Consider the following 26,286-nt stretch of genomic DNA (forward strand, 5'->3'; position numbering starts at 1 on the left):
TAAATTGGTGGGGCCGTTCAAACAATGCGCAAGCGCGTAAGAGGAGGAAAGTGTATGTGATTTGCTTATTTTAATTTTACTGACAAGGGGGAAGGTGAGGTGAGAGCAAAAAAAGGCGAAGTAAATGTGTAAAAAAAAGGAATATGGGTAACAAAATATTAGATCAATAAGGAAAAAGTGGAAAAAAATTTTTCTCTGGGGAGTTTCAGGGTTCAAAAGTTTTGAACACTAAAACAACGCACAAGAATTTCCTAAAAAATACTTTGCTCAAAATTTTATCAAAGGAATTAAAACGTACATTTTGTTCTATGTAATGTTACATAGTTTATTTGAATTTAATCCTAAAATTAGATTACTGCAGCAAAAATAAAAACCAGAAGGGGACTTGCTGCGTACGCAAGCATGGAAAGGAGTTTGTAATTTACTTATTTTTATTGGGACTGGGAGGGGAAGTCCAAAATTGTCAAAAAACATACTAACATAATATTTGTACGGCCCCTGATGACAATTTTAAAATTAAATAAATTTCACAATTTTTGCATTAAAATAGGTTTGCATTCTTTTTTTTTTGGGGGGGGGGAATGAAAATTAGAAACATTTTTTTTGTTGCTTTGAGGAATGACTGTTATATTAAACTTATTTGGCGAAAAACTTTATACACATGTTGGCACAGCATTTTTTACACATAACAGCTGGCGCCATAATTTCAAAATAAATTAACAATCATTTCTATAGTAAAAATGTTCTTATATACACTTTCTCTACATATATATGAACACCAACAATTTTTAATAGAATAGTATAAATATTCTTAAACATCGAGTTACTTAACTCGATTCAACAAATCAAATAGAAAAAAAAATGTTTAACCGTTAATTGGCAGTGTTGCAATCAGGCAGCACTTTAAAATTCCAATTTTTTTTTAAATCTCCCTTTTTTCCAAAAACAATTTCATGTATTTTTCTGCCAAATCAAAGGTTAAACAAATTCAAAGCAAAAAAATACATTCATTCAATGTAATAAATGCTTAAATTATTGAAGATGTTTGAACAGAATTTCAACTGAACATTTTACAAGTTAAACTTATAATTTTTTAACATTTAAAAACTAAAATCTTCAAGATTTTTAAATGTTTTATATCTGAGGAAAAAGCAACAGATTAGCACGTATTACCTATATAAAAATTCTTCTCTATTTGTAGTAAAAATTAACTTTTATTTAACTGACTTCACCTAATTTATATTTTTTTTAAAAAGAAGTTTGATTTTTTTCATCTTTAGTCACTTAATTCACTTTTGTATTGCATTAATTTTAATAGTAAGATTGATGTAATTTCATTTAAAACTTAAAAATGTATCGAGTGATAATTATTTAAAATTGGTCTTAAATAAGAGTTTGATTCATCTTTAATGTCTATCAAGTTATTACAAATGTTTCAACAAAATCAAAAACACAAATAAAACCTCTCTACTATCATGAAAACTAATTTTGAACATTATATATATTAAATAGGTTGGACATTGTATCAATAACCATAATATGATTTAAAATACTTTTATTATTAATTTAAATAAACATTCTTATAAATTTTGAATGCTTCTGAGAAAATATGCTCAATGCTTATGTGTTTCAATCAAACATTAAATGATAAGACAAAAACAAGCCTGCTATAAAATAAATATTTTTATGAAAATTTTTACTGTGGTATTCCAATCCTTTTTACATAATTTTATTCATTTTAGCAAAATTTTCCGAATAATTTACATCAATCCCTTGAACAGATTTGATTTTGGAGAATTACTTGGCTTTAAAAACAGTTTTATTTTCAAAACAAGTGTCTTGTGTTGTATCAATTTAAATTTGGAAAAGGAAATTCAATGACTTCCTACTGATTGTAAATAATTATAAGAGTATGCCTGAAGTATAAAAAATCTATTTACTTGTTATATAATATTTTAATTCAGTAAATTAAGTGATAAATATTATAAAATGTAAAGAAAATACTTTTTAAAAAAAAGCGGAAAATACTGTAAGGATAGAGTTATATTTCAAATTTTCATAGCATAAGGTTATGTTGCTTATCCATAAAAAAAAAACTTACACACTGCTTAGCTGCTGGTTTTAAGAACATGTATGCATTTAACTAGTTCATTAGTTATTAACAACATTTTTTAAAACGAAATGTTCGAACTTTCCATATTGCTAACCTAACAAACAGAGTTAAAATTAAAAAATCATAATGAATAAAAATAAAAAAAACTGTTGGGGACATGATTCAAATTCACAATTTCTACTACATTGGCACATTTTTTTTTTCTGAATTGCTTTACATGCAGTAACAAGAATTACAGTTATCACTACGTATCCTCCACACTTTTGTCTTTGTGCAAATTATCACTGTGAACATTCCTAGATTGCCTTGATAGGAACACTTTATTGCAACCATTCGTAGAACATTCCAGAAGTTCTTTTGTGTGACTTTTTTCGTAATGTTCTCTAAGCACAACTCTCTCGTGAAACTTTTTCTCACAAATCGTACAAACGAACCTCCCATCATGATCAGGAGATAACTCTTCATCCAACTTCACAGAGTTCTGATGGGATGAGTGCTCCTTAGGAGAACCTCCCGAGGAAGGCCCAGGAGACGATGGGTTGCTAATGGAACTTAGAGAACTATTGCGACCACTGTTTTCGTGATTGTACCTTGTGGTCGCATCGTTCTTGAAAGTCGTATAAGCTGATGTATTGTAAAAAGCTGGATGGTAACCAGGAATCGCACCTGGCAAGTGGGTGTACGGGTTTAGAAAAGTAGGGGTTGCACCATCATGCTGAAGTCGACTGTAATATTCCATTGCTGCCAATGGATGAGGACCTTGCTCATGAAAACGGGAGAATAAATCCCTGCTGTAACTATCTGTATGAAAGGGGTACACTGCACTGGCTTTGTCGAAGTACAGATTTGATCTATCTGAAGTTGTCGAAAGCAGTTTCCGGTGAAGATTCATGTTGGAACTGTGGCGATCTCGACTCCGCTTTGATGGAAATGAAGCGTTACAACCATCCACCGTACACTTGTGCATAACCTTGAGATGAACATTCTGATAGTGAGTCTTTACACCAAAATGGTTTTGGAAAATCTTCCCACATGCTGTGCATCGCCGAGGGTTTTCCTTGTCAACAGGTATTTCAAGAGAACCTATCATGGATGCATCTCTAAAAACCGGTACCATAGGCAGTTGGTTTTCGGACATGGAGTTATCGGTGTCACTATTGTTAAAAGTACAGCTTGATGTTAGAGGTGGTGCGTGTGATACTGAGTTTTGAGTTAAAGTGGGCATCACATCTGAAACAGGAGATTCTGCACGGTTCGGAGCAGTGGTTGTAGTGACAGAAGCTAATCCCAGCCCCGGAGCATGGTAAGATACACCACTTGAGACACTGACCCCCCTTTGATTGAAATTAGTCCTATTATTTACATTCAGCATATTGGTAAAAGCTCCCAATGACAGAGATTCCAAATGTCTCAGAGGATTCTCACTTATATCTTCGCTTTTAATTTGATTACTAGATTTTGTCTTGCTGAGATCAGATACAGAGAAACCATTGTATTGCTCGTGGTCACGCAAACGTTGTTCGGAGGCGTCATTCAAGTTTGAAGCCCGTGATGAGTTAACAGTAGAAGAAGTCATCACTTGGGATGATTTGTTGACAGAGTTTGCACAATCTCTTTTATCACCAGTTGCACTGTTGTCTTCCAGTTCATCTAAGTCATTCATTGAGTCTGACCCATCAGAAGTCAGATAATCAGACTTTGAATCTAGCAAACCATTCTCATCATTATCTTGATCAATATAAGTGTCGCTAGAAGAATCATCCGATGATACGAAAGGCAAATCATCATCACTTGCAGCAGGGCATCGAATAGGATTCAAACTTTTACGCTTCCGAACACCTTTTGTCATCAATGGCATATTGGCTTGATTGGTTATTAGAGACGATTCAGTATCGGAGTGTTTCAGCTTTTTATATGCATGGCTGGCTTCACGGATTTCTTTATCAGTTTGGGACTTAGGAGTGAAATTTTTGGTTTCAGATTTCAAGCATAAAATTTCTGAATCTGGATTATTTGGTAAAGTATGCATTTTACCGTTTTCCAATTCCATCCTGAAATTTTCTTTTGATTCCGTGGTTGGTTTATCAGCTTCTATATCCTCCTGTTTAAAAGCATTTATAGCTTTTTCTTCAGATGATGTGTTCTGTTCAGGCTTTACATCTTCTTTTGAAAAACTATCTTTCACATCAGCTATTCTACGAGAACTACATTCTTTCAAACTTAAATCAATCCCTTCGTTTATGTTACATTTTGATGGCTCGTTCACATCGTCCTCCATTCGAATTTTTTTAGTTAAAGATAGGGGCACGTCATCAGGTTCCGGTAACCTGTCTTCTGTTTTTATTAGAGAAGACCCTTTAACGTTATGATCATACATAGAATTTACCCTAGGAACCATAGTCATTTGATCATCATCATCGGAGAAAGAATTGCTCTCTCCTTCCATCTGGCCAGGAGGATAGGAAGCAAAACTATTAGGAAATTCAACAAACGTACCTGGAGGAACAGGAAAGGGATTGGCAGTTCTCCCGTCGTGCGGGTTAATTTTTCTTCTACAATTTGGAGTATGTAATTTGGGATTAGGATTGGCACTATGCCTGTTCCGGCTTCGCCTTGAACTAAACATCATATTGCATCCTTCAACTGTGCATTTATGCATTTCTCTTAGATGTACGGCACTGTAATGAATCTTTAAAGCTCCCTTATCACAAAAAGTTTTGTAGCATTCACCACACTGAACCCGTTTCTTACCAGTAGCTGGGTTCATAGCAAGAGTAGCTAGAACCGTAGGATTCCATTTCCTTTTCATGGGATTGGCTGACTTTCTCAAATGCCTGATTTTTTTGGCGGCATAAACAGAGTCCATATAGCTCGTTGGCAGAGAATGTCTAGTCAGGTTTATGGCACCATTCCTCCTGTCTCCATCATCGTCTTCAGAAACATCTTCCTCGTTGAAACTACGTTCTGAGTTGGCTTTGACGTAATAGGAATTATTTGTATTGGGGATGTGTGGGAGACTAGAAGTGGTAAAACAAATATTAGGGACGGAAGTTGGAGAGTTCAGAGAGGTGTGAGCTGGAACAGCAACTGACAACATTTTATCTTTGTCACTTCGAACTAACTCTGGACTATCTCTTCTATAATCATGAGGTTGCATGTTCTGAAGTCTATTAAGAGGTGATAAAGCAATTGGGCTTGTGCAATCAATAGGCGAGGAGACAGTAGAACTAATGTTCGACTGAGTAGAGCTGACACTTGACGTATGCCTGTATAAAGATTTACTTGGGCTTACAATTGAGGGCATAGCTGGATATATAGTTGAATCGTATAAACTATTGCTATGATGCTTGAAAAGTGTGCCCCGGTTATTAGTCCTTTCAATAAACTTTTTGATATCGGATTCAGTAGCCGGTGGGGTAACTACACAGTCAATTTTGTCACCACTTTCTTGCAAAAGCAACTGTTGTGCAATAGATTTAGTTTCAGAGAAGCGTAGGAACTGTTGAAAAATGAAGACTTCCTCTTCTTTTGAAGCTAGTAACCACTTATCCAAAACGGTGCCAGATGGATCCTGGAAAAAAATGTGAATACTAATTAGAGGAATTTCAAGAAAAGATTTTAAAAAAATTCAAAGTTTAACTTTTTTTTATTCTTTAACGAAAATACTTATGTTTATTCAAAGTAATTGGACGATGAATAAAATTAGACTGTTAGTCATGCTATAAAAAAACATATAACAAATTGAATCTTGTTTTGTTGTCGTTTTCCAATGGTGCCATTAATGACCAAGAATTTGACTTTTGCCACACTGGTTTATGGGACGGACCCATTCATGCATTTTTCCACAGATCGTAATTTTGACCTGAACCAGAGAACGATCAATCTTCAATTCAGGACCCTCAGAGATATAATTTATTACGGAAATATGGAGGACTTTGCGACCTGACATATTTAACATGCACCAGTCACTATTTATTACACAGGGAGGCTTCGGCCGACTAATCAAATCTTAATTAAAACTTTCATATAACAAAAGAGATTTGAAAATACTTGGTTATTCTTAAGTTCAAGTTTTAAATTAACCTGTCACCGCTAAAAACAAACTTTCAGAAGATGTTTTAAAACTTTCCTCAAATATTATCTAGTTTCTACATGATTTGAAAATTATCGCCTACTCAAAACTGCAATTGATACCAAACTTCAAACTAGCAGAAATTGTCAGTAAATAAAATAACTTGGTTTGTATTAAATGCTGAATGTATAGATATGTGAAGTACTATGGTGTCCGAAACTTAAGTATAATTTGTGTATGTGGAAATGTGTAAAATTATACTTATTTTTCGTACACCAGTGAAATTATATTGAGTTTTCAAAATTTCTTTTTATGCTTATTCACAAAATTTCTTAATCCTTCGATTCCCTGATTTGATTTTTTTTTCTCCCTTCTTCTTTCTCCCCCTTCCACTATACTTAAATCTAAAATAGTATGCCACAGCCGTGTTTTTAGAAAATTATTAAACAAAACCAGCTGAATTCAATGTCCCCAAATAACAAAAGTGCATATCTTTATTTGCGTTTGTATTGTATCCAGTACTGTTAAAGTTAAATGGTTTTTTTTTTTTTTTTTTTTTTTGTATCTAATTGCCAAAGCTGGACACAGGTTATGCGGCCAAAAGGTGACATTTAAAGCAGACCCTTTCCTCAAAGAACAATTAGTTTTATTTCCATATTTTTTAGACTTTTTTTGAAGACCTTTATCCGAAATTACAATCTTTATATAGATGTAAAAATAAATCACGGAAATTTCTAATGAAAAAAAAAGAATTGAAAAAAACTACATTTTTGCTAGAAGTTTTGACCGGGCAGTTAACAGTCCCAGACCGCGAGGCGATTGTCCCCATCTTCCCCTTGGGCCTTTCCAGATAATAATTTCAGTGAAACACACCTTCAAATACTAAATATGCATTTTCTATCCTCAGAGAGTTTAAGAGATACTACATGTAAATTGTTGCTTTGTTAAGAACGAACACCCAGCATTTCTATTTAGCTTTTAGTCAAACAAGAAATGACACTTCACTGTTAAAATGGCGTAATAGGGCGGATGTTCTGGAAAAGACACGTCGGAAGCTACGGACACGTGGTGTGCCTATTGATGTCTGTCTTCGGTGGGCAAATAAACACAACAGTTTTTAGCCCGATGACGAGGAGAGAGAGCCTCTTTTAATATAAACAGAGCCCGTGCTTCTTCCATAAACACTCACTTTGTCAACGGAGGGGCACCCATAGACACAGTGGATAGTCAGAAGCCACTCGCTTTTTTGGATTAAACATCCTGTTTCCGTTTAGTGAAACTCGTGCGTTTTAAACAATCACTCCCTAACTGAAGTAGGAAAAAAAAAACAATGAAAGAATCACTTTTAAAAAAAAAATTTCATTACGTTTGAGATGGTTTTCTTGAAAACTCTACTTAATAAAATACAGGGGAAACTTAGGTTGTTGTGGAACATTTTTTTAACCCTTTGACGCCGATGGTACATCGGTGTCTCTTTTATTAAGTTCTTTGTGACGCTCTAATTAAAAGCACAAATATATTTTAGTATTTTTTAATTATAAAATAAAAACTGATAGTTGCTAAAAAATCTGTTATACTATCAGAATTATATTTGTACTACAATATAAAATCCGAAAAAAGTTAGTTTGAAAAATACTTTTTTCATTCATATTTAAAAATTATCAATAATTGATTTCGTAAATTAGTAATTAATAACCGTTTCTCTTAAATCTTAATAACTGTAAATTTGAAAAATTATAGTTTTGAAGTGAGCTGTGTTTGGAATATTTCACTTTTTATGCAGAAAAAGACATCGGTGTTTCTTGATGTACTTTTTGTAACCATAAATTATAAAAAATGCTTAATATAACGTATAACATATTTTGACAAAAGTTAATACAAAATAATGAAAAAAAAATAAAAAAGATAATTAATATAAATTCTCCTTCAAAGGGTTAATGGTTAACTTAAAAAGTTCGTCAACTTAATCAGAATTTTAAATTTCATTTCGTTATGTTTACTTAAAAATGTATTTGTTACAAAAGTTCTCCATAGTTTCTCATGTAGTTAACTCACAAAGGGGCTTAGGTTAGATTTTAATGCTATTTCTCTAATTCAGGGAAATTTTATTGCATTTTCTAAAAGAAAAATTTCTTGTTAATAGGGGTCAACTTACCACGCTTCAATGTATATTCTTAAAATATGAACTATATTGCTATGTATTTGATTTTATTACGTTTATGTCCTTTTTACCAGTCTGCAGTAAAATGATCTGACCTAATTACTTTCAGTTTCAAAAGCACAGGAGGGAAACGCTCAAGAAAAGAAATCATGATTATTTTAATCACTCATTATTATCATTTTCATAAATAGCTTAATTATAACTAAATTGTTATTAAAACAACTATTAATATTATTAATTATTTTCAATATTGTAATTAACTATTCATATATTAATGAATTTTCATGAAAATATAAATAATTTATAGAAATGCCTGATATAAAAATACCACATATTCTCTTAGTACGAAAAATAGTTAGTAGCTAATGGGAAGTTAACTTTAAAAGTAAAAGGTAAAATTCACACTAACATTTAAATTAACTGGTTCCTCACAGTAACATATAAATTAACTAATTCCTCACACTAACATTTAAATTAACTAATTCCTCAAAGTAACATTTAAATTAACTGCTTCCTCTCAGTAACATTTTAATTAACGAATTCCGCGCCGTAACATTTAACTTAACCGATTCCTCGCAGTAACATTTTAATTAACTGATTCATTACACTAACATTTTAATTAGCTGATTCCTCACACTATCATTTTAATTAATTGATTCCTCACACTAGCATTTGAATTAACTGATTCCTCACACTAGCATTTGAATTAACTGCTTCCTGGCGCTAACATATTAATTAACTGATTCCTCACACTAATATTTAAGCCAACACGTAAAAAAATGATCTCTTCTCCTACACACAAAGTACCACTTAAAAAGAACCAACTGTAGATAAACTACTTTTAAAAATAAAATAAAAATTAACAACAACAAAAAAAGAAGTCAATACATCTGTCATTCAATTGGCCTTTGTTTACGTGGGTGGGAAATAGTTTTGTCAGGAACTCGGGCGAAGACAAAGAAGAAGAAAAAGACTTATAAATAGTTCCGCTGCTATTCCTTCGCTCAAAAAATTACGACATCAACTCTGGACATGTGTGGTAATAGCCAACATATCTTCCTAAACCCTGACAGCGACGTGTAAATATTTCTTGCTACTTTAAACTAAAAGACTGTAAAGAAAAGAAAAAAAGTCCAGGCACAAGGCAATCTAAAACAGTTTTCCTACAGATCCTGTGTACTACAAAGACACAGATGCGAAAAAGAGTAAAAATATCAACGCCTGCAACATATTGCTTGTCATCGAGCATCCCCTAGTTGCCCGGCATGTGATTGGAACATCGGCTTTTCCTCACAGAGCTCCACTATAGCCATTAAAACGTCGACGGATAATTGAGAGGTACACGCCAGGGTTATATTAATTTCTTATCTTGTAAGAGCTTTCATGGGATTAAGAGTTATGACGAAAAATTAATAACCACTTTGGTATTTTAGATTCCACTTGCTAAGCTGGGCAGCGATGCTGTTTAGTATCTCGAGATGTGATGCAAGCCACTTTTAAAAAGACATTTGTAAAGGTCATTTGATCGTATGATGCGAGGCAAAACCTTAAATATTTCAACCTGATGAATTGCCTTGCAATTGAATATGACATTAATGAACATCGTTTCATACCAAAGATGAAATTACAAATTAGTTTCATTTTTGATTAAAAATGTATTACAAAACATTTTGTGTTAAATCAATCAAAAGCAAGAAATATATATTTTTTTTAAATTTACTAAATCCATAATACCCAGATAAATTGCCTAAATAATGTCTATTGTTTTAATACCTATGATTTTATTACACTTTTGCTCCATTTCTAAATTAAAATTTTTTTAATTATTCTATTTTAACTTCACAATATTTTTAATTATTATTTTAATGTTTAAATTTTTAAAAGTTAAATTTTCCTTTCGTACCTTTAGTTTCCTTTCGAATAGTAAACTAATGTTTATCATCTTATACGATTCATGTAATTACAAATTTATATGGTTTCCTTTAAAAAAAATTAACGAAAGTTTTTTTTTTAAAATTTGCAAAGACATTAAAAATATTGCAGCATATTATATAGAAATTTATTATTAAAACTAACAAATTAATTATTAAATAAACATTTTATTAACAGATTAATTACTAAATAATTAATTATTAAATATTAGTACACAATTATATAATAAAACAGAACAAAAAATGAGAAAGAAATATTTTTAGGATCTTTACTTTGTTTTTCTTTTCGGTTAACCGTTTTTTTACGCTTAAATGCACACTCTTAAATGCTTAAATGCATTTACTCTTAAATGCGTATATGTTTTCTTTTTTATTGGAAAATAAATATTAAAAAAAAATGTTGTTTTTTTTTTTGAAAAATGCTCTCTGGATCTGTGATTTTTTTTAAACTATTCCAGCAGATTTCACTTTCATCTTCAACCGATTAATAAACAGGTTGTTTTTTAAAGATTCAAATCTAACCTTCGCTTTGATTGATTTCAAAATTTGGCAGTCAGATTCTGGTAACATCATTATTCTATTTTACAAATTGATATTTTTCTTACGACTATTTTTTTTAACAGTTAATCTTTCAGAAACTAGGCGTGCCAAAAAGCATTATGTATTAACCTAAACTATCAAACTTTTTTTTTTTCTAAATAAAAAAAGACAAACAATGAACCAATTCATGCATTTTGAAATTTTGACATGCATCTCAAAGAGATGCAGGTTCCAGTTATCCACCATCAACGGAAACAAATGGACAGAACCTGTCCATCGCGATTTGCCAAACAATTTCTGAAGTTCGAACAGCAAGGTGTACCATTAAGTAACTTCCCCCCTTTTATTCATTTTCCCCCACCCCCTTGTTGATGATGTGACTTAAAGCAGGAGGCATGGTCCAGACACAAGAGATCCCAAATCGACCTTCGTCACGATCCACATCAAAGTGGACGGTGCACACGCTAAAACACTTTGCCTATCGTGACTGACCCTTCGAACTGTTTGGCCATCAACGTCCGAAAGAGGCACAAGCGCCCCCCATCTTAAACAATATTCTTCCCACGCGAAAAGTCCGAGTCAACCCAGTTTCTGTCCCGTCAACTGCTTCCATCAGAATTAATTGACCCAAAGGCCATGGCGAAATGGGCTGCCCGCTCTGTTCCGTGGAAAAGCCGTTCTTGACGCAAGGCTTTCAACAGTTCTGCCAACATTTGCATAAAATACGACGAATGCAAACGGGATTTTCGTGTAAGGTGACCACAACCGCTGTTCGAGATACACGATGGCTACCAGAACTAAGGAATGGCATACTTTAACTGTTAGGAGGTCCATCTGTTTCCATGCTCTGGTCGTTTCTCGGATAAATGTATTTACTGGCTTTTCATCGGGAGAATAATTTCATATTTGAACAAATATAATATTTAACATAAGCATTCTAAAAAAAAATATGTTGAAAGAATTTACAAAATCATTGATCCAAACATGATCAGCGAGATTTATGAGGGTTAGATATTCTATGCAAATGCTATTTGAAAAGAGCGCAGTGGAAGCACTTAATGGTGTAATAATTAGTGTAATTATTATATGCATAACTAATTCATCACTATATGGAATATAAGTTAGATAGTCTAAACTTTTGGTTTAAATAACTAGAAACAGTATAAAATATAGGTATTTTAATAAGTCTAACAAGGAAGTGATTTAATAAAAGAATAAGACTCTTGACATTTTATTGGTATTGCTAAACATTCTAAATCTTATTTTCTCAAGTTTGCTTAAGTTTCACTTCACATTTAAACTGATCATCATAATATTCATTGGAAATAATTAAAAATAATATTCATTCGAACGATTTTTTTATTTACATATTTATAAATATCTGCATGAAAAGGTTCATGAGGACAATTTTTTTCAAGAGTCAAGAGTGAATTTTTTAAATTCAGTGACCAGCAAATTTTTTTTCAATTCTGACACCACAGCTCTACTTAGAAAGTTAATCTCGTGCACTTAAAAAAAAAAAATCACGAACACGTATTTAGAACTAGTTATATCCATTTTCGCAAATACGCATTATTAACTGTGTCCATTTTCGTAAACGCATATTTCGAACTGTGTCCAAATTTATTTCAATAAGAGCTGTAAAGGAATTTTTTTTTTTTTTTTTTGCAATAAGTGCTTTAAGCTGTTGGGAAACTTCGTGAACACTCTATATTTTCACTCACATATGTAAAACAAAATTATCTTACTTGTGCTATATATCCTCTAGCATAATCTTCATAGGTCCATCCAAAACCATGAAGCACCTGTAGAACTTCTTCTCGCTGCAATACACTAAACAGCCTATCCAGCAGTATCTTCAATCGCACTGGTATGGCCTGTGTACCATAGAGCAACAGAGATGCAACATCAAAAGCAATACTGGGCTGCACTACTTCCACTTGATGGCAATTGTACAAGTGACGATATCCCAATTTGTCCAAAGCTAAAAATTGAGGAGATTTTATAATTAATCTTATTTAAGAACTCATTATTGTAACACAAACAATAACAATATTTGCAATTGAGGAACACTAAAAACTACATTTGTATTTTGATTGCTTAGTAACATATTAAAAACGTGGCTGGTTGGTTGAATTCAGTATTAACTGTCTATTGATACAAGCTATAACTTGTAATTTATGTCACGTTTTGTTATAAGTTTTAAACTGGGGCTAGGATATTAACAATAAATGTTTTTTTTTTTTTTTTTCAATTTTCAGACTTTTTCCTTTTTAAATCATTTTCAATCGAGCCTCACTAACGCGAAACCACTGAACATGAAATATCGCTTTGCGTGAAACACATGTTTGGTCACGTGAGACAGCAATCAATTATTATCGTATTTTGCATGTTTAACATGAAATTTTCTTGCTGATTATCGATTAACATAAAAGAAAACTGGACACAGCACAGATAAGAAGCATGCGAATGAAGTGCTATTTATTCATTTTGAGAAAGGCTATTTCTATTTTCCACCATTGTTAGCAATAGCAAATGGGCAAATGCATAAAAAAGTCAAATAAATAAAAGGCAATTTTTCAATTTGAAGAACATCTAAAAGCATTTAAAAATGCAATGCAATTCTGATGTTCTTGAAGTTTATTTCTAAAAACTAATTAATTCCCTATTTATGCATCATTATTATATATATAAATATATATATATATATATATATATATATATATATATATATATATATATATATATATATATATATATATATATATATATATATATATATTTTAACTTTTCATTACATTCCTAAATTACGCATTTATTTAAATTATTGCTTCATTTTTTAATAAATTTATAAATACAAGTTGCGATTTATAATTTTTTGTTAATTAAAAAGCTATTATAAAACATCTTTTAGAAAACTTTTAAGGACAATATTTTTCATTCCAATGCTAATGATAACAGTTCTTCTTTGATTTTTTCTTTTCTTTTAATTTTTAAGCTACTAGCATTCTAGCCCTGATAATAAGATATAGTTTTCGCACTTTGCTGATGATTTGAAATTGATAAAGAGTGGTGAATTTTTAAAAAATTCTAAGGTCGTTAACAACTTAGCAATGATTAAAAGCATATAATGTACTAAGAAAATAGTACTTCAAAAAAGTTTTCATATTTTTTATTTATTGCTAATTTATAATTAATTGACTTTCTGAAATAATAGAAGAGAAATTTAACCCATTCACGTGTTAGCCTCACTGGCTGCCGTCAATCAGCAGATAGATGACCACTTTGATCAGCCTGCGTAGGGACCGAGGGTGAGCGGTATCGGTCCTCCTTAAGATATTCTACCGTTAAGTGTTTGACTTCTTGCACAGGTTGCCAGGCTGCCAAAGTTAGGAGCCTCCTCCCCTGCAAAGGATCATAATTGTGATGGCATATGTTCGGATCATCCTCAGGAATGTTTCCCAAACTGTCGCCAATAGCCCATTGTGCAGCCCTAATACCACATAAATAAAGTACCTATCTATCTGAGTTGAAAAATGTATCATTTTTTTTAAGGTAACTTTAAAAAAAGCATGAAAAAGTTAGTTTTGAATTCTTTTTCATTTCAATGCATATTAAAATAAAGGAATTTATTTTTCAATAAGGCGATTTTTATTGGTTTTTCATTAGCAAATAAATTATTGCAAAGCAGGAACAAAAATTTAAATACGCTTTGATGCCTATGTTACAACGAATACTCTGTATTTCCGACAATTTCACAAATAAAGCATTTTTATAATATAAATTTAACATAAGTTGTTAATAAAAATTTGTTATTTCATACTAAAATTATTATTTATTTCTTGGGAAAATGTTTATTGGTTAAAAAAAAAGTATTGTTTAATGTTAAAAGACTAAAAATAGTTTTTTTTTTATAATCATATTGTTATAATCAGAAAAAAATAAAGTATAATTTAAAACGGAAACATTATAGTTTTGCACAACCATTCTATAATAAAATATTTTATTTTCGTTTAAATTAAGCAAAACATATAAATGAATATTCTTTGAGATATACATGTGTTTCGATTAAATTAATATAACATTTCATTTTTATTATTGAATATAATCAAGCAGAATATATTTCAAGAAAAAGATTTTTTTTTTTACCGAACTTTACGGAAGCGACAATTAAACTATTATATAAAATGTATTTTCGATTATTTAACTAACATTATTATACTAATTAATTTACACACATTTATGAGTAAAGACGCAAATATTAATAGAAAAAAATTAACATTATTAATTAAAAAAGTAATGTAACCAAAACTAATCAATATAACATTCGTTATTATTCAAAATAAAAGATGAGAAACAAATAATCCATTAGAAGAATGTATTCAGAAATGCAGATTGTTTACTGAAATTCACGTATGAAATGTTTCTGTAGAATAATCTATTCTTTGCTTTATTACTAAATATTTTAATGCTTTAACATGCAAAAAATGCTCATTATATCGTACTAATGTTTCTATATTAATTAATATACATGCATTTATGAGTAAAGACGCAGAGTTTTAGAAAAAAAAATTAATAATAATATTAATAAAAATAGCAATAATAAAAAAATAATAATTAAAATAATAATAATTAAAAAAAATAATCAATGTAACATTTATTACTGCTTAAAATAAAAGATGAGAAAGAAATAATCCATGAGCAGAATGTATTCAGAAATGCAGATTGTTTACTGAAATTCACGTATGAAATGCTTCTGTAGAATAGTCTATGTTTTGTTTTATTACTAAATATATAATGCTTTAACACTTAAAAAAATGCTCATTATATCGTTATAAAAAAATAATGTACTTACGTGAAGTTATATACCTCATGAGATAGAATTTATTTTAGTTATCCGTAACAACAGAGAATCCACCACACCACAAAAACTAAGCACACCGCATGTGTATTTTCTCTGAATAATAGTGAACATTCATTCAACAACTCGACACTTGAACAAAACCTGTTTGTAAGTGACTAAAGTCCCAAAAGGTAACAACGTGAGAACGAATGACGGTTCGACCCCTCAACCCCAAGGGGGTGGTGACTAACCAATGACAATTAAACGATGACCCTGAAGAAGGCAAGAGAACTGCAAGAACGAATAGCCTACGAAACGTTGTCAACGTTTAAGTTTGCTACACCTTATGTTTCAAAGTTTAATTAAATACAACTGTATTGATCAATGAAAATCCCCTTTTCTATTGTGGTTATGATTGGATCATCTGGAAATATATCTTTGCTTTACAATCTTAGAAATATTGGTCCAAGGTTGTGGTACAATTCAACAATAAATTTTTCAACAGCTAATGCTATATTAAAGTTATGGTTTCAAACGATGTTATGCTTTCAAAATTTTAAATTCTGCATAAACAAGAAGATTATTTAAAATTAAAAACGAAAAAAAAAATGATCCTGATGTTTTAGTAACAATCATGATTCATAAAATTTAAAATTTTATTAAATTATTCTGGAAAATTCAGATCTTTCCTAAGCAGTGATATGAAATGAATTGAAATAAATTATTAACTTAATATCTACTTTTTTTTTTTAATAAAAGAACAAAGTTAAGCAACACTCCTGTTTTCAGTATTTTAATTAAAGTTATTTTAACCCTTCGTTAAACAGCCGGATGTATATAGCCCACAGCCGGATCAAATGGAAAGATAATAGCCCATATTCCGGCATTTTTAAATAGTTTTTGTAATTCCAACACCTTTGAAGATACGTTGGCTTTCTAATAATACGACAAGCAAGGACGTTATATAAACATCAGGACGTCGGTCACGTTATATAAATTGCATCGTAATATTGTTTAAAATATCGATATTACGATTTAACATTGAATCGATTTTTCAGAGTGTGAAAATGAAAGTGCAAGGCTTAAAGCTATTATCTAAAATAGTTCTTATGAAAATAATGTAAAATTTATCTTCAACATCAGGTAAGAAAAAACAACCCTCTACAAAATCAACCTGAAGATGTAAAAGAGGGGGAAGGGGGACCACCACACCTCACTTTCCGTCTTCGTGATCTATGGGGCCGAACGGAAGGCGTGGACATCATCGGACATGCACGGAGATCCCAACCGGACCTGACTTTTTAAATAATACAATAGCAGGTACATTTCTTAACAAGAGAGGTTTAAAGAAAATTGTCTGGGCCGATCAAAAGTCATGGTTTCAAAGATGTCGCCGATAAGTCCGAAAACAGTAATACCCGACCTGAGAGATGAGGGTGTGAGTAGGGAACTGTTTTCATGTGAATTCGCATGCCTGGATAATCACAGGTTCTCCTGTCGGCTTTCTGAAGAAGAAAAAAAAACGGACTCTATATTTCAGATGTCATAAAGATTGTTTTTCACAAGAGGACTTTTCGATTCTGATACACTCCGCTTAGATATTTCGCTAGAGAAACGACTCTGTAATTACTGTTCAAAAGCACATTTGTTAAGAGTTAACCATTGAGTTCTGATTGTTTATCCGTGGAATTTTCTTTTTTTATTATTTCTTTTTTTGGTCAGAAGAAGGCTTAATCCGTCTGTGCAAAACGTTTTCTTTCTGTTTCTTCCTTTTTTAAAAAAACCCTTTATGACCGGCAGAATAAGAACAAAGCGTTTTTCCAAATCCACATATTATGAAAGTATTCCTACGCACGCGTACTAATAGGAGAATACGTATGCGTACTAATACGAGAATACGCATGCAAACGAATACGAGAATATGTATGTGAAGTAGTACGAAAATGCGGATGCGTACTAATAAGAGAGCGCATGAGTACTAATACGGGAATGCGTATACGTACTAATAAGATAATACGAATGCGTACTAATACGAGACTACGTATGCGTACTAATAAGAGAATACGTATGCGTACTAATACGAGAATATCGTATTGAGATCACGTTCTTTGTGATCTTGGAAGCTGGAGTCAGAAAAGCTCGTTTTATGTGTGATACCATTGGCAGTGATGGAAGATTCATACGTTCATATATATGTGATAATGGTTCTGAAAGGGATAAAATAGAAGAAGAAAAAAGAAAGTCTCCAGAAATTTTATTTTACTGGGAAATATTCGAATATTACGTAAGCGTATTCAAAATCACGAAGCAATATTATATTTTATATAACCACATCATAATTTTCCCCCAGTTCTCCATAGCACGTGGAAATGCATTTTACCCTTTACTTGCCCCTCTCAATCACTGGTTTTTCTTGTTCTGTTTATCATTTTTTTTTCTCAACCAAAATATTTTACGCTAAAATACAAAAAATTTATTTTAGTGGAAAGTTAATATAGTTAAAATGAAAATTAGGAAAAGTACTGAGAAAAAGAACATTTAGACCTGACGCTCTTAAGTCGTTTGAGTTTTGCTTGAATTCTCAAGATTGAAAGCATAATTAAAAACTGTAATAGTTGAATGCGGCTATACTACTCTAAATTCAGATTCAAAAAGCTTGCGATAGTACCCGCTTAAGTAATAAAATAAAACACTGCTAGAAACTATGTCTGACGCAAAAGCAGAAAAGAGGTCACTATGCTCTGCGAAATCCGTATTCAATCCATAAACTGAAAAGAGTCAACCAGGGTAAAATTTCAAATTATAAGAATTTCATAAATATCTTAATCAAATTCAACACTCATTTTTCTATGAATGTTACAATCTCCTATTCTCAATAAAAAAAAATATATACATAAATTAACCAAGATAATTAAAAATACACCTGCTAGTTCAGACTACTATTTATTAGATTGAAACTTTTATACGGCACCTTTTCTAAAGCTATTTACCTTTAGTATCAAAATAGCAAATTAGAAATAAACACACACAAAAGAAAAAGCCGCGTTAATATGGATATGATATTAAGAATACATTAAAGCGTAGTGGTGGGTCTAAGTAATTTTTTTTAATATACTCTTTTTAATCAACCTCAGAGTCATTAATTGCATTGTCCGCGAAATCATTTCATATTCTGTTATCTCAGGCAATTCCAATTGACCTCCGGGAAGTTGGAAACATGAGAAAGTTATTTATGTCTCTTTATATTGATTGGTATCAAGATAAAGTATTCGCACTAAGTATCAAAAAGAAAGTAGAACAATAATTGTATTTTAAGTGTTTTAAAATATTAGACAAATAAAATAACAAATAAAATAAAAATTGCAACAAATAAAATAAAAATTTTAAAAAAAGTTTGAAATTGCAAACATTTTTCCCAGTTAAAAAATGAAATAAAAATAAATAGGGTTGCTTTAGAAGTGATAAAATAAAATTGTTAGATCGAATTAAAACTGAAAAATAATGAAAAGTGGACAGAAATTTTTTTTAATTTTTCGGAGAAGAGAACCTACGTGAATTACCCTGGTTTCGCTAAAGATTAATAAGAAGTGCACCTTTTTGGCGATGCATTTTTTAACTACAATAGATAAACAAATTGACTATCATTTCTCATCCTGCCTTACCAATCAGTACGGAGAGTAAAAACACAAAACTTTTAATAATATTTTATTATAGAAAGCACCGAAAAAATATTTCAAATTTCCTTGTATGACAATCTTGTATTTTACATTTTCTGAATGCTTTCAAATGGAATTGAATTTAAATAAAAAGGCTTAAAAGCATATTTATAATTTTTCCTCCCTTTCTACATAACTTCTACAATTAAGTTTGATCCAGAGGAAGAAGAAAAAAATTCGAAAAGAAGTGTTGTCATTGGTATTAAAAGAACAGAACTTCCCTAAGTCAGTGTTGCACGCTACATTTCGAGAAATACAAACAAACAAAAAGTTCTAAAATGTCTTTCATGTTTCTGTTAGCAATGGGGCCTTGAATGGAACGTCCCCTGGGAAATAAAAATAGAATGCAAACTTCTGATAATGGGAATTTTCTCAGAAGAAGGTATAAAATCAGTGAGAACAGCCATTAAAATCTTTTCGAACAAAAGATGGGAGACAAGTATACGACAAGCGATTAAGTTGACTGTCAACTGCTGTCACCACAGGCGTTACATTCATTCAGTCCCAATGCCCGTCACAATCGATTTTTGAGCTTATCTAGTTTTAAAGACCACCCAATTTGTCACACAAAATAAAAGTGTAACTTGCATGCAAGGCGAATTTCCAAACTTAAAAATCGTTATCTTTAAGGCTATAGGAATAAAATTTTCTTAAAATATTTTCTTATACTGCGCATGTTTTGTCTCATCCTGCATTTTAAATAATTTTTAACAGCTCAAATTCCTTTATTTGAACAATTTTTAATTATGTCTTATGTTTATTCTTTTAGTTCATACACTCTCGGAAAAATTGGTCCAGAGTCGAGCCATTATATCAGTCACTGAACGAACCATTGTACAGTAATACGAGCTATAGATGAACAAATTTGAACTAAAATAATTACATAGTTCCATACGTTACATAGTTACATAATTCCATAGATCCATATTACAAAATTGAATCGTATTATGGTTCTCATATTAATGTTGCAACAAATTTGAACGAGCTTATGGTTTAACACACTCCAAAATTTCTATGTGTTGTTGAATCCTTTACATCATGTTTTAACACACTCTAAAATTTTTAACAATGCAGTTGTATCATTTTCATTATGGTTTATCACGCTACAAAATTTTAACCAGTGTAATTGTATCCTTTTCGTTATGGTTGAACACGCTCCAAAATTTCTAATAGTGTAGTTGCATAGTTTTCATTAAGTTTGAACGCGCTTTAAAATTTCTAACAGTGTAGTTGTATCCTTTTCATTATAGTTTAACACGCTACAAAATTTCTAACAGTGTAGTTGTATCCTTTTCTCTGTATCTGTTATTATAATTATTATTTCTTATTATTATTATCATTATGTTATGCAGTAAAGCTTCCGAATGTCAACTTTTTTTCATATGAATAAGAGACATTAATAAATAAAAATAATTTTGATCCCTTATTAAAAATTTTAAAAGTGCACAAAATATTACACTGAACAGTAATAATTATAATTAACAACCATTACAACATCTGTCATTAATATAATGAAATCGCAAATGAATTAATAAATTGACAATATTATAATAATGATTAGGTGATTAAACTTAGGTGCAGTTTCATGGTAAGCTACAAATTTTATTTCTCTCAAAAGTTTTCTTTTTTATGACATTATCAGATAAGTTTAATAAAACGTCGAGTTTATTAAAGTAATAGATCGTATCAAGCTTGAACTGCTTTTTCCAGTCAACAAAATCAAACGGTGTCATAAACTAAGTATGATTAAAAAAATTTATGTTAGTGGGGTACCTCCAAGTCGTAAGGTCTCAGTGTTTATTTTTAAAAAAAGGAAAATCCCATAAAAAATATTTTCTTGAAAAACTTCCGATATCTGATATCGATTTGCTGATATTGTTAACCAGATTTTTCGTTTTAAAAAAATGATTTTAAGCAGTATTTTTAATGATTTTTAATGAAAAGCAAAATTCCCCAAAATATCCATAGTATTTTAATTAAAATTTCTAAATTTTAGTTCATTATAAAACTGTAATTTTTTTTTTTCGATTGCAATTTCTATAATTCATAAATTTTTTGAAAGGAAAAAAAGAAAAAAAAATAGACGGAAGAAAAATATAACCTAACTCCACATAAAATCAGAAAGTAATAAGAAAATCTCAAGTCTGATATAACAGTTCCTCTCATATATGCATGAAAATCTTTTAAGATTTTAAAGAAATAGTTCTGTCATAAGATTAGACTTAAATACAAGAAGTACTTAAATCATATTGACAACATAATGATGGTGACAATTGTAAAAAGCCGATCTTTGTATGCTCTGCTTACACCTGTTCCATAATGGCTACCTTTTTCCCACGCTGGACACGTTTTCAAGAGCAACAACGACCCGTCGCTAAAATTATCTGTCCAACTATTCATTCCAAGAGAAGATAAGTCTATTCAATTTTCCACAGTGAAGGACATATGGACAAATGCAATGTCATCCGATTTCACCCACTATCCAAGGATAACAAACAGTTCACGTAAATAAATTTTAACTTCATGGCAAGTTCTTTTTCACCTGCATTGTTAATTAAAAATTTAAAGTATTGAAAAAAGTACATCACAAGTTCTTTTTCACCTGCATTGTTAATTAAAAATTTAAAGTATTGAAAATAAGTAAGTTCATGTAAATTTAAAGTAAACCATGATGTTTCAAATTCCGAAAAATATATTCAAATTATCAAAATGCAAACCAATTATGACAGGGTAATTAAAGACTACGTAGTAGGGAAAGTAATCCTGCCATAATTCATTTGCATTTTGATATTTTGGAAAACAAGATGCAAATGAATTATGTCAAGATTATTCAAGATTATGAAATCCAAATAGAATCCGGATTCCAAGCAGTCCATGTAAATAAATTTTAACTTCATGGCAAAATTCTTTTTTAACTGCATTGTTAATTTAAAATTTTAAGTATAGAAAAAAAAAAGTAAGTTCAGGTAAATCTAAAGTAAACCATGTTTCAAATACTGAAAAAAAAAATTTCTAATTATCAAAATGTAAACCGATTATGGCAGCGTTACTCAAGGTTACGTAGTAGGGAAGTATTCCTGCCATAATTGATTTCCACTTTGATATTTTGGAAATCAAAACGCAAATAAAATGCAAGCAAATTATCCCAGGATTATTCAAGATTACGAATTGAAGATGTAATCCTGCCATAATTTGTTTGAATTCCAATATTTTAAAAATATTGCAAACAAAATTGCAACAAATTACGTCAGGAATATTCAACATCAGCAGCGGAGGTATAAATTAGCTAGAGTTTCAATATTTTGAAAATATTTTTTTACCGTTTTATGGCTTACTCATCGTTTATCTAATCTCACTTTTTATTTAGCTATTCCATAAATGCACAGTATTCATTGTAGGCAGAGCCGGATTATACCTTTCGTAGGCCCTAGGCACAGAGCCGGATTATACCTTTCGTAGGCCCTAGGCATAGCCGTTTTTGGGCCCTCCCCTCCTTCCCCCACTCCTCCCCTCTTTTCAAATTATATATGCAGAAATTTTCTTGCGTATTTTTTTTTATTTTTTACACTTTTATTAATATGGATTTTAATTTACGAATTTGTTTATCGAACTTTATCTGCAATACCGACAAGTGTAATGCATAAAGTAAGAGAAAAAAGAAAGGTACTCCAAACTTTAAAGAGAAAAAAAAAATGGTAGAAATATAACATTTAAAAGAATAAAAAATTTACAAGTTTAGACAAGAAAAACAAGTTTAAAAAATACAAAATTCTCATATTTATTTTTTAAAAATAATTACAATTCCTAAATTAACTTATATAAACAAAACCAATGATTAAATAACGCAATATATTTCATACCTAATTAAACGGGGGGGGGGAAACAATAAAATAAAAGGAAAACTTATTAATCTAAATCAAAACACTTGAAAATTATCGAACCGAAACGATAGTTAAAAAAGGCACTAGCATAAATATTAAAACCCGGAACAAGGCAAGATCAACGGAATTTAAAAAAAAAAAAAAAAAAAGAACCTAATGATAAAATTTATGAATAAAAAGAATTTATTGAGTGCGAAATTTATCGTGAAAAGAAAAAAAAATCAAACGCAGTGGAATCAGAAAAACAAAACTGTTTTTCTGATTCCACTACGTTTGATTTTTTTTAAAAATTTTTTTCTCCCAAGTTTTTTGTAGGCCCCTGAATTTCGTAGGCCCTAGGCACGTGCCTAGTGTGCCTATAGGTTAATCCGGCCCTGATTGTAGGTAAAAAAAACTCGATAACTCTTCTTTTTTTTTTTACTTTCTCAATAATATATTTCCAAATGTAACAAATAAAACGAAATACTAAATACTTTTTGTGTGAAAATTATAAAAAGCAATACTAAATAGTTTGATTATTAATTTGATTACAAAAAATACTAAATATTGTAGTGTGATTCATAAAAGATTTTTTCTACCTTAATTCTAGTTGCAGTACCTTAATTTATATAAAAATTAAGACACGTTTTCTTGAAAACTTTTTTTTCTGCTTTGCATTAATCCAGATTCAAATCCATGGGCAGAATTCTATTTTTACTTATTTTTTTATTTATTTTTTTGTCGTCTTATCTGTAAAATTTCTGAAATTTATTGAACTAACTAAACGAATACAATAATCGTAAAATTGTTTCATTAAATGTAACAAGTTAACCCCTCGACCGAACTCAACTGTCGAAGTGGTGGAGACGTAAAAGTCATGCTTTTATTCATTTTTAGTCAATTTTCATAAATAAACTGATTGGTATATACTCTTTTTGGCAGTATCTTTCGAAATGTGTAAAATAAAAGGCCGTCATTCAATAGCATTTCGAAATGAATTTTTAATATGTTTACATTCGAAATATATGTTTTGATATTATATGTTTAATATATTATCAAAATTAGTTTTCAATTGCAATAAAAAAAATTTAGAAACAATCTAAACATAGAAAAATTTATGGTTTTAAATTACTTACCCAAAATCACACTTCGCGTATAAATTTATTACTCGTCACGTTTGAAAAAAATTCTATAGAAGTTCCTAAAATCATCAAGCTTCATTTATTCTAATTTAGTAAAATGACCCTTTTACTTTCAATTTTGTTCTGAGAGGTATAGTTCTTTAGACATTCTATCATCAAAAGTTTAAGTAAATAAAAAAAACTTAAGGAAATGCAAATCAAAAGTTTAAAATAAAATCTGAGATGGCGAGGAAAGGTGAATCCAAAACCAAAATGAAATAATTATAAAATAAATCCAATAAAAATAAATATGAATCCAATACCAAAAAATATTATGGGTTTCCATAAACTATTAGGCTAATTAATATGAGCTTCGATCCCCGTCTGCATTGTTGATAGAATGCATCAATTATTCACAACACAGCTGAAGGCTTCTAACTAATCTATGTTTACAATCAACGAGCAGGTGTTACAGATCAAAATGATGATTACTGCAACACTAAGCAGTCTTCTTACAAGGAGGTGGGTTAAATAATAATGATAAATAATAGCGTAAAAATAAAGCTTAATCGCTTTGTAGTACACTTTAAATGTAACAAAACCATCGCTTCCTGTGAGGAAATAAAATAATATCACCCGAATTTGAAGAAGATTTTGAAAAATTGTTGATCAATCAAAAATATGATTTATATTTTATCTTGTACTTGCTGCTACCGAATAGATGTAAAAATAAGATGAAAAACGCAACTGGATGTTGAGTACACCAGTTTTGGAGCTCTGAAACATACTTACCCGTTAATTATTGTTAATAAAGAACACTTATTCGATGTAAAAACATTAACTTCACTTGTTTATTTATTTATTGGTATATATATGCACGATTGTGTACTCAATAACATAAATACGGTTTATTAGTTTTTGTCAAGTAGAAAGAAAGATAATGCTATTCAGATAAGGAAGTAGCATGAAGATACGTCCAGGGTTGCAGCGGGATTCGAGCCCACTACCTCCACGCTACAAAGCGCCACGCAAGATTGAGATTCTGGAATTTCATTTCGCTCTTTCGTTGTGAGGCTATTCTGCAAATTATAATATTTGTTCTTCAATTTGGCAACTTCTAATTCTTTCGAATTCATAATTGAAGTAGAACCAGTAACTTAATTAAATTTCGAGTGTCTGTATCACTTCAATATAGGTAATTCTTCTCAAAATATGAAAATTGGGGAACCTTTTTAAACAACATAGAGGGAATCACTGGCAGAGTGATCTTGATGGTTCGACAAGCGTTCTGCATAGTGGAGGTAAGGGGTTCGAATCCCCCCCCCCTTACAACCCTGAATGTATCTTTGTGATATCCTTTTCTGACTGATGCTATCTGTTCTTCAATTTGGCAAGTAATTCTAAGCCATTCCTTGAGTCTGGCTAGGTAGGAACATTATTTGCGTCACTAGAGCTGCACAATGGGCTATTGGCGACGGTCTGGGAAACATCCCTGAGGATGATCCGAAGACATACCATCGCAATTTTGATCCTCTGTAGAGGAGATGACTTTCCTGCTTTGGTAGCCCGATGACCTGCGCGCAGTTGAGGACTCAACGGTAGAACAGTTTAACGAGGATCGATATCACGCACACCCTCAGTCCCTACGCAGGCTGATCAAATAGGTCATAAACCCGCTTACTGACAGCAGCCAGTGATACTTGACTTCGGGTTTCTACTGGGAACTGTGTCTTTACGATCAGTCCACCATGTTACTACGCAAGCCTGCATATGTGTGACAATAAATAATTAAATCAAATTGACAATTTGGATTATAAATATGATTATTAAATTATAATTTAATAATCTGACTTAGAATGCAAATTTGATTTTCTAATCTAAATGCTTTTTTTTCATGTATTTCCCACCATGTTAAATACCTATTAACAA

At 30.9% G+C, this 26,286-nt stretch overlaps 1 protein-coding gene across 2 annotated transcripts in view; it reads right to left on the minus strand.

The window, feature by feature from the left end:
- Positions 1 to 575: 575 nt before the first annotated feature.
- Positions 576 to 26,286, minus strand: part of LOC107450335 (zinc finger protein basonuclin-2) — a 166,271-nt gene continuing 140,560 nt past the window's right edge. Inside the window, exons 1-3 of one of the 2 annotated variants that reach the window (XM_016066102.4) lie at positions 15,673 to 15,838; positions 12,566 to 12,801; positions 576 to 5,684 (exon numbers count right to left, since the gene is read on the minus strand). In XM_016066102.4, the coding sequence (XP_015921588.1) occupies positions 2,358 to 5,684; positions 12,566 to 12,801; positions 15,673 to 15,691 (3,582 nt within the window). In that variant the 5' untranslated portion in view covers positions 15,692 to 15,838 and the 3' untranslated portion in view covers positions 576 to 2,357. Of the gene's footprint in view, positions 5,685 to 12,565; positions 12,802 to 15,672; positions 15,839 to 26,286 lie in introns of those variants that run through there. The other variant, XM_021145546.4, reaches the window with a different exon arrangement.

This window comes from Parasteatoda tepidariorum, chromosome 7 (genome assembly GCF_982258835.1).
Source record: "Parasteatoda tepidariorum strain Cologne lab strain chromosome 7, Ptep-v5.0, whole genome shotgun sequence".
Classification (NCBI taxonomy): Eukaryota; Metazoa; Arthropoda; class Arachnida; order Araneae; family Theridiidae; genus Parasteatoda; species Parasteatoda tepidariorum.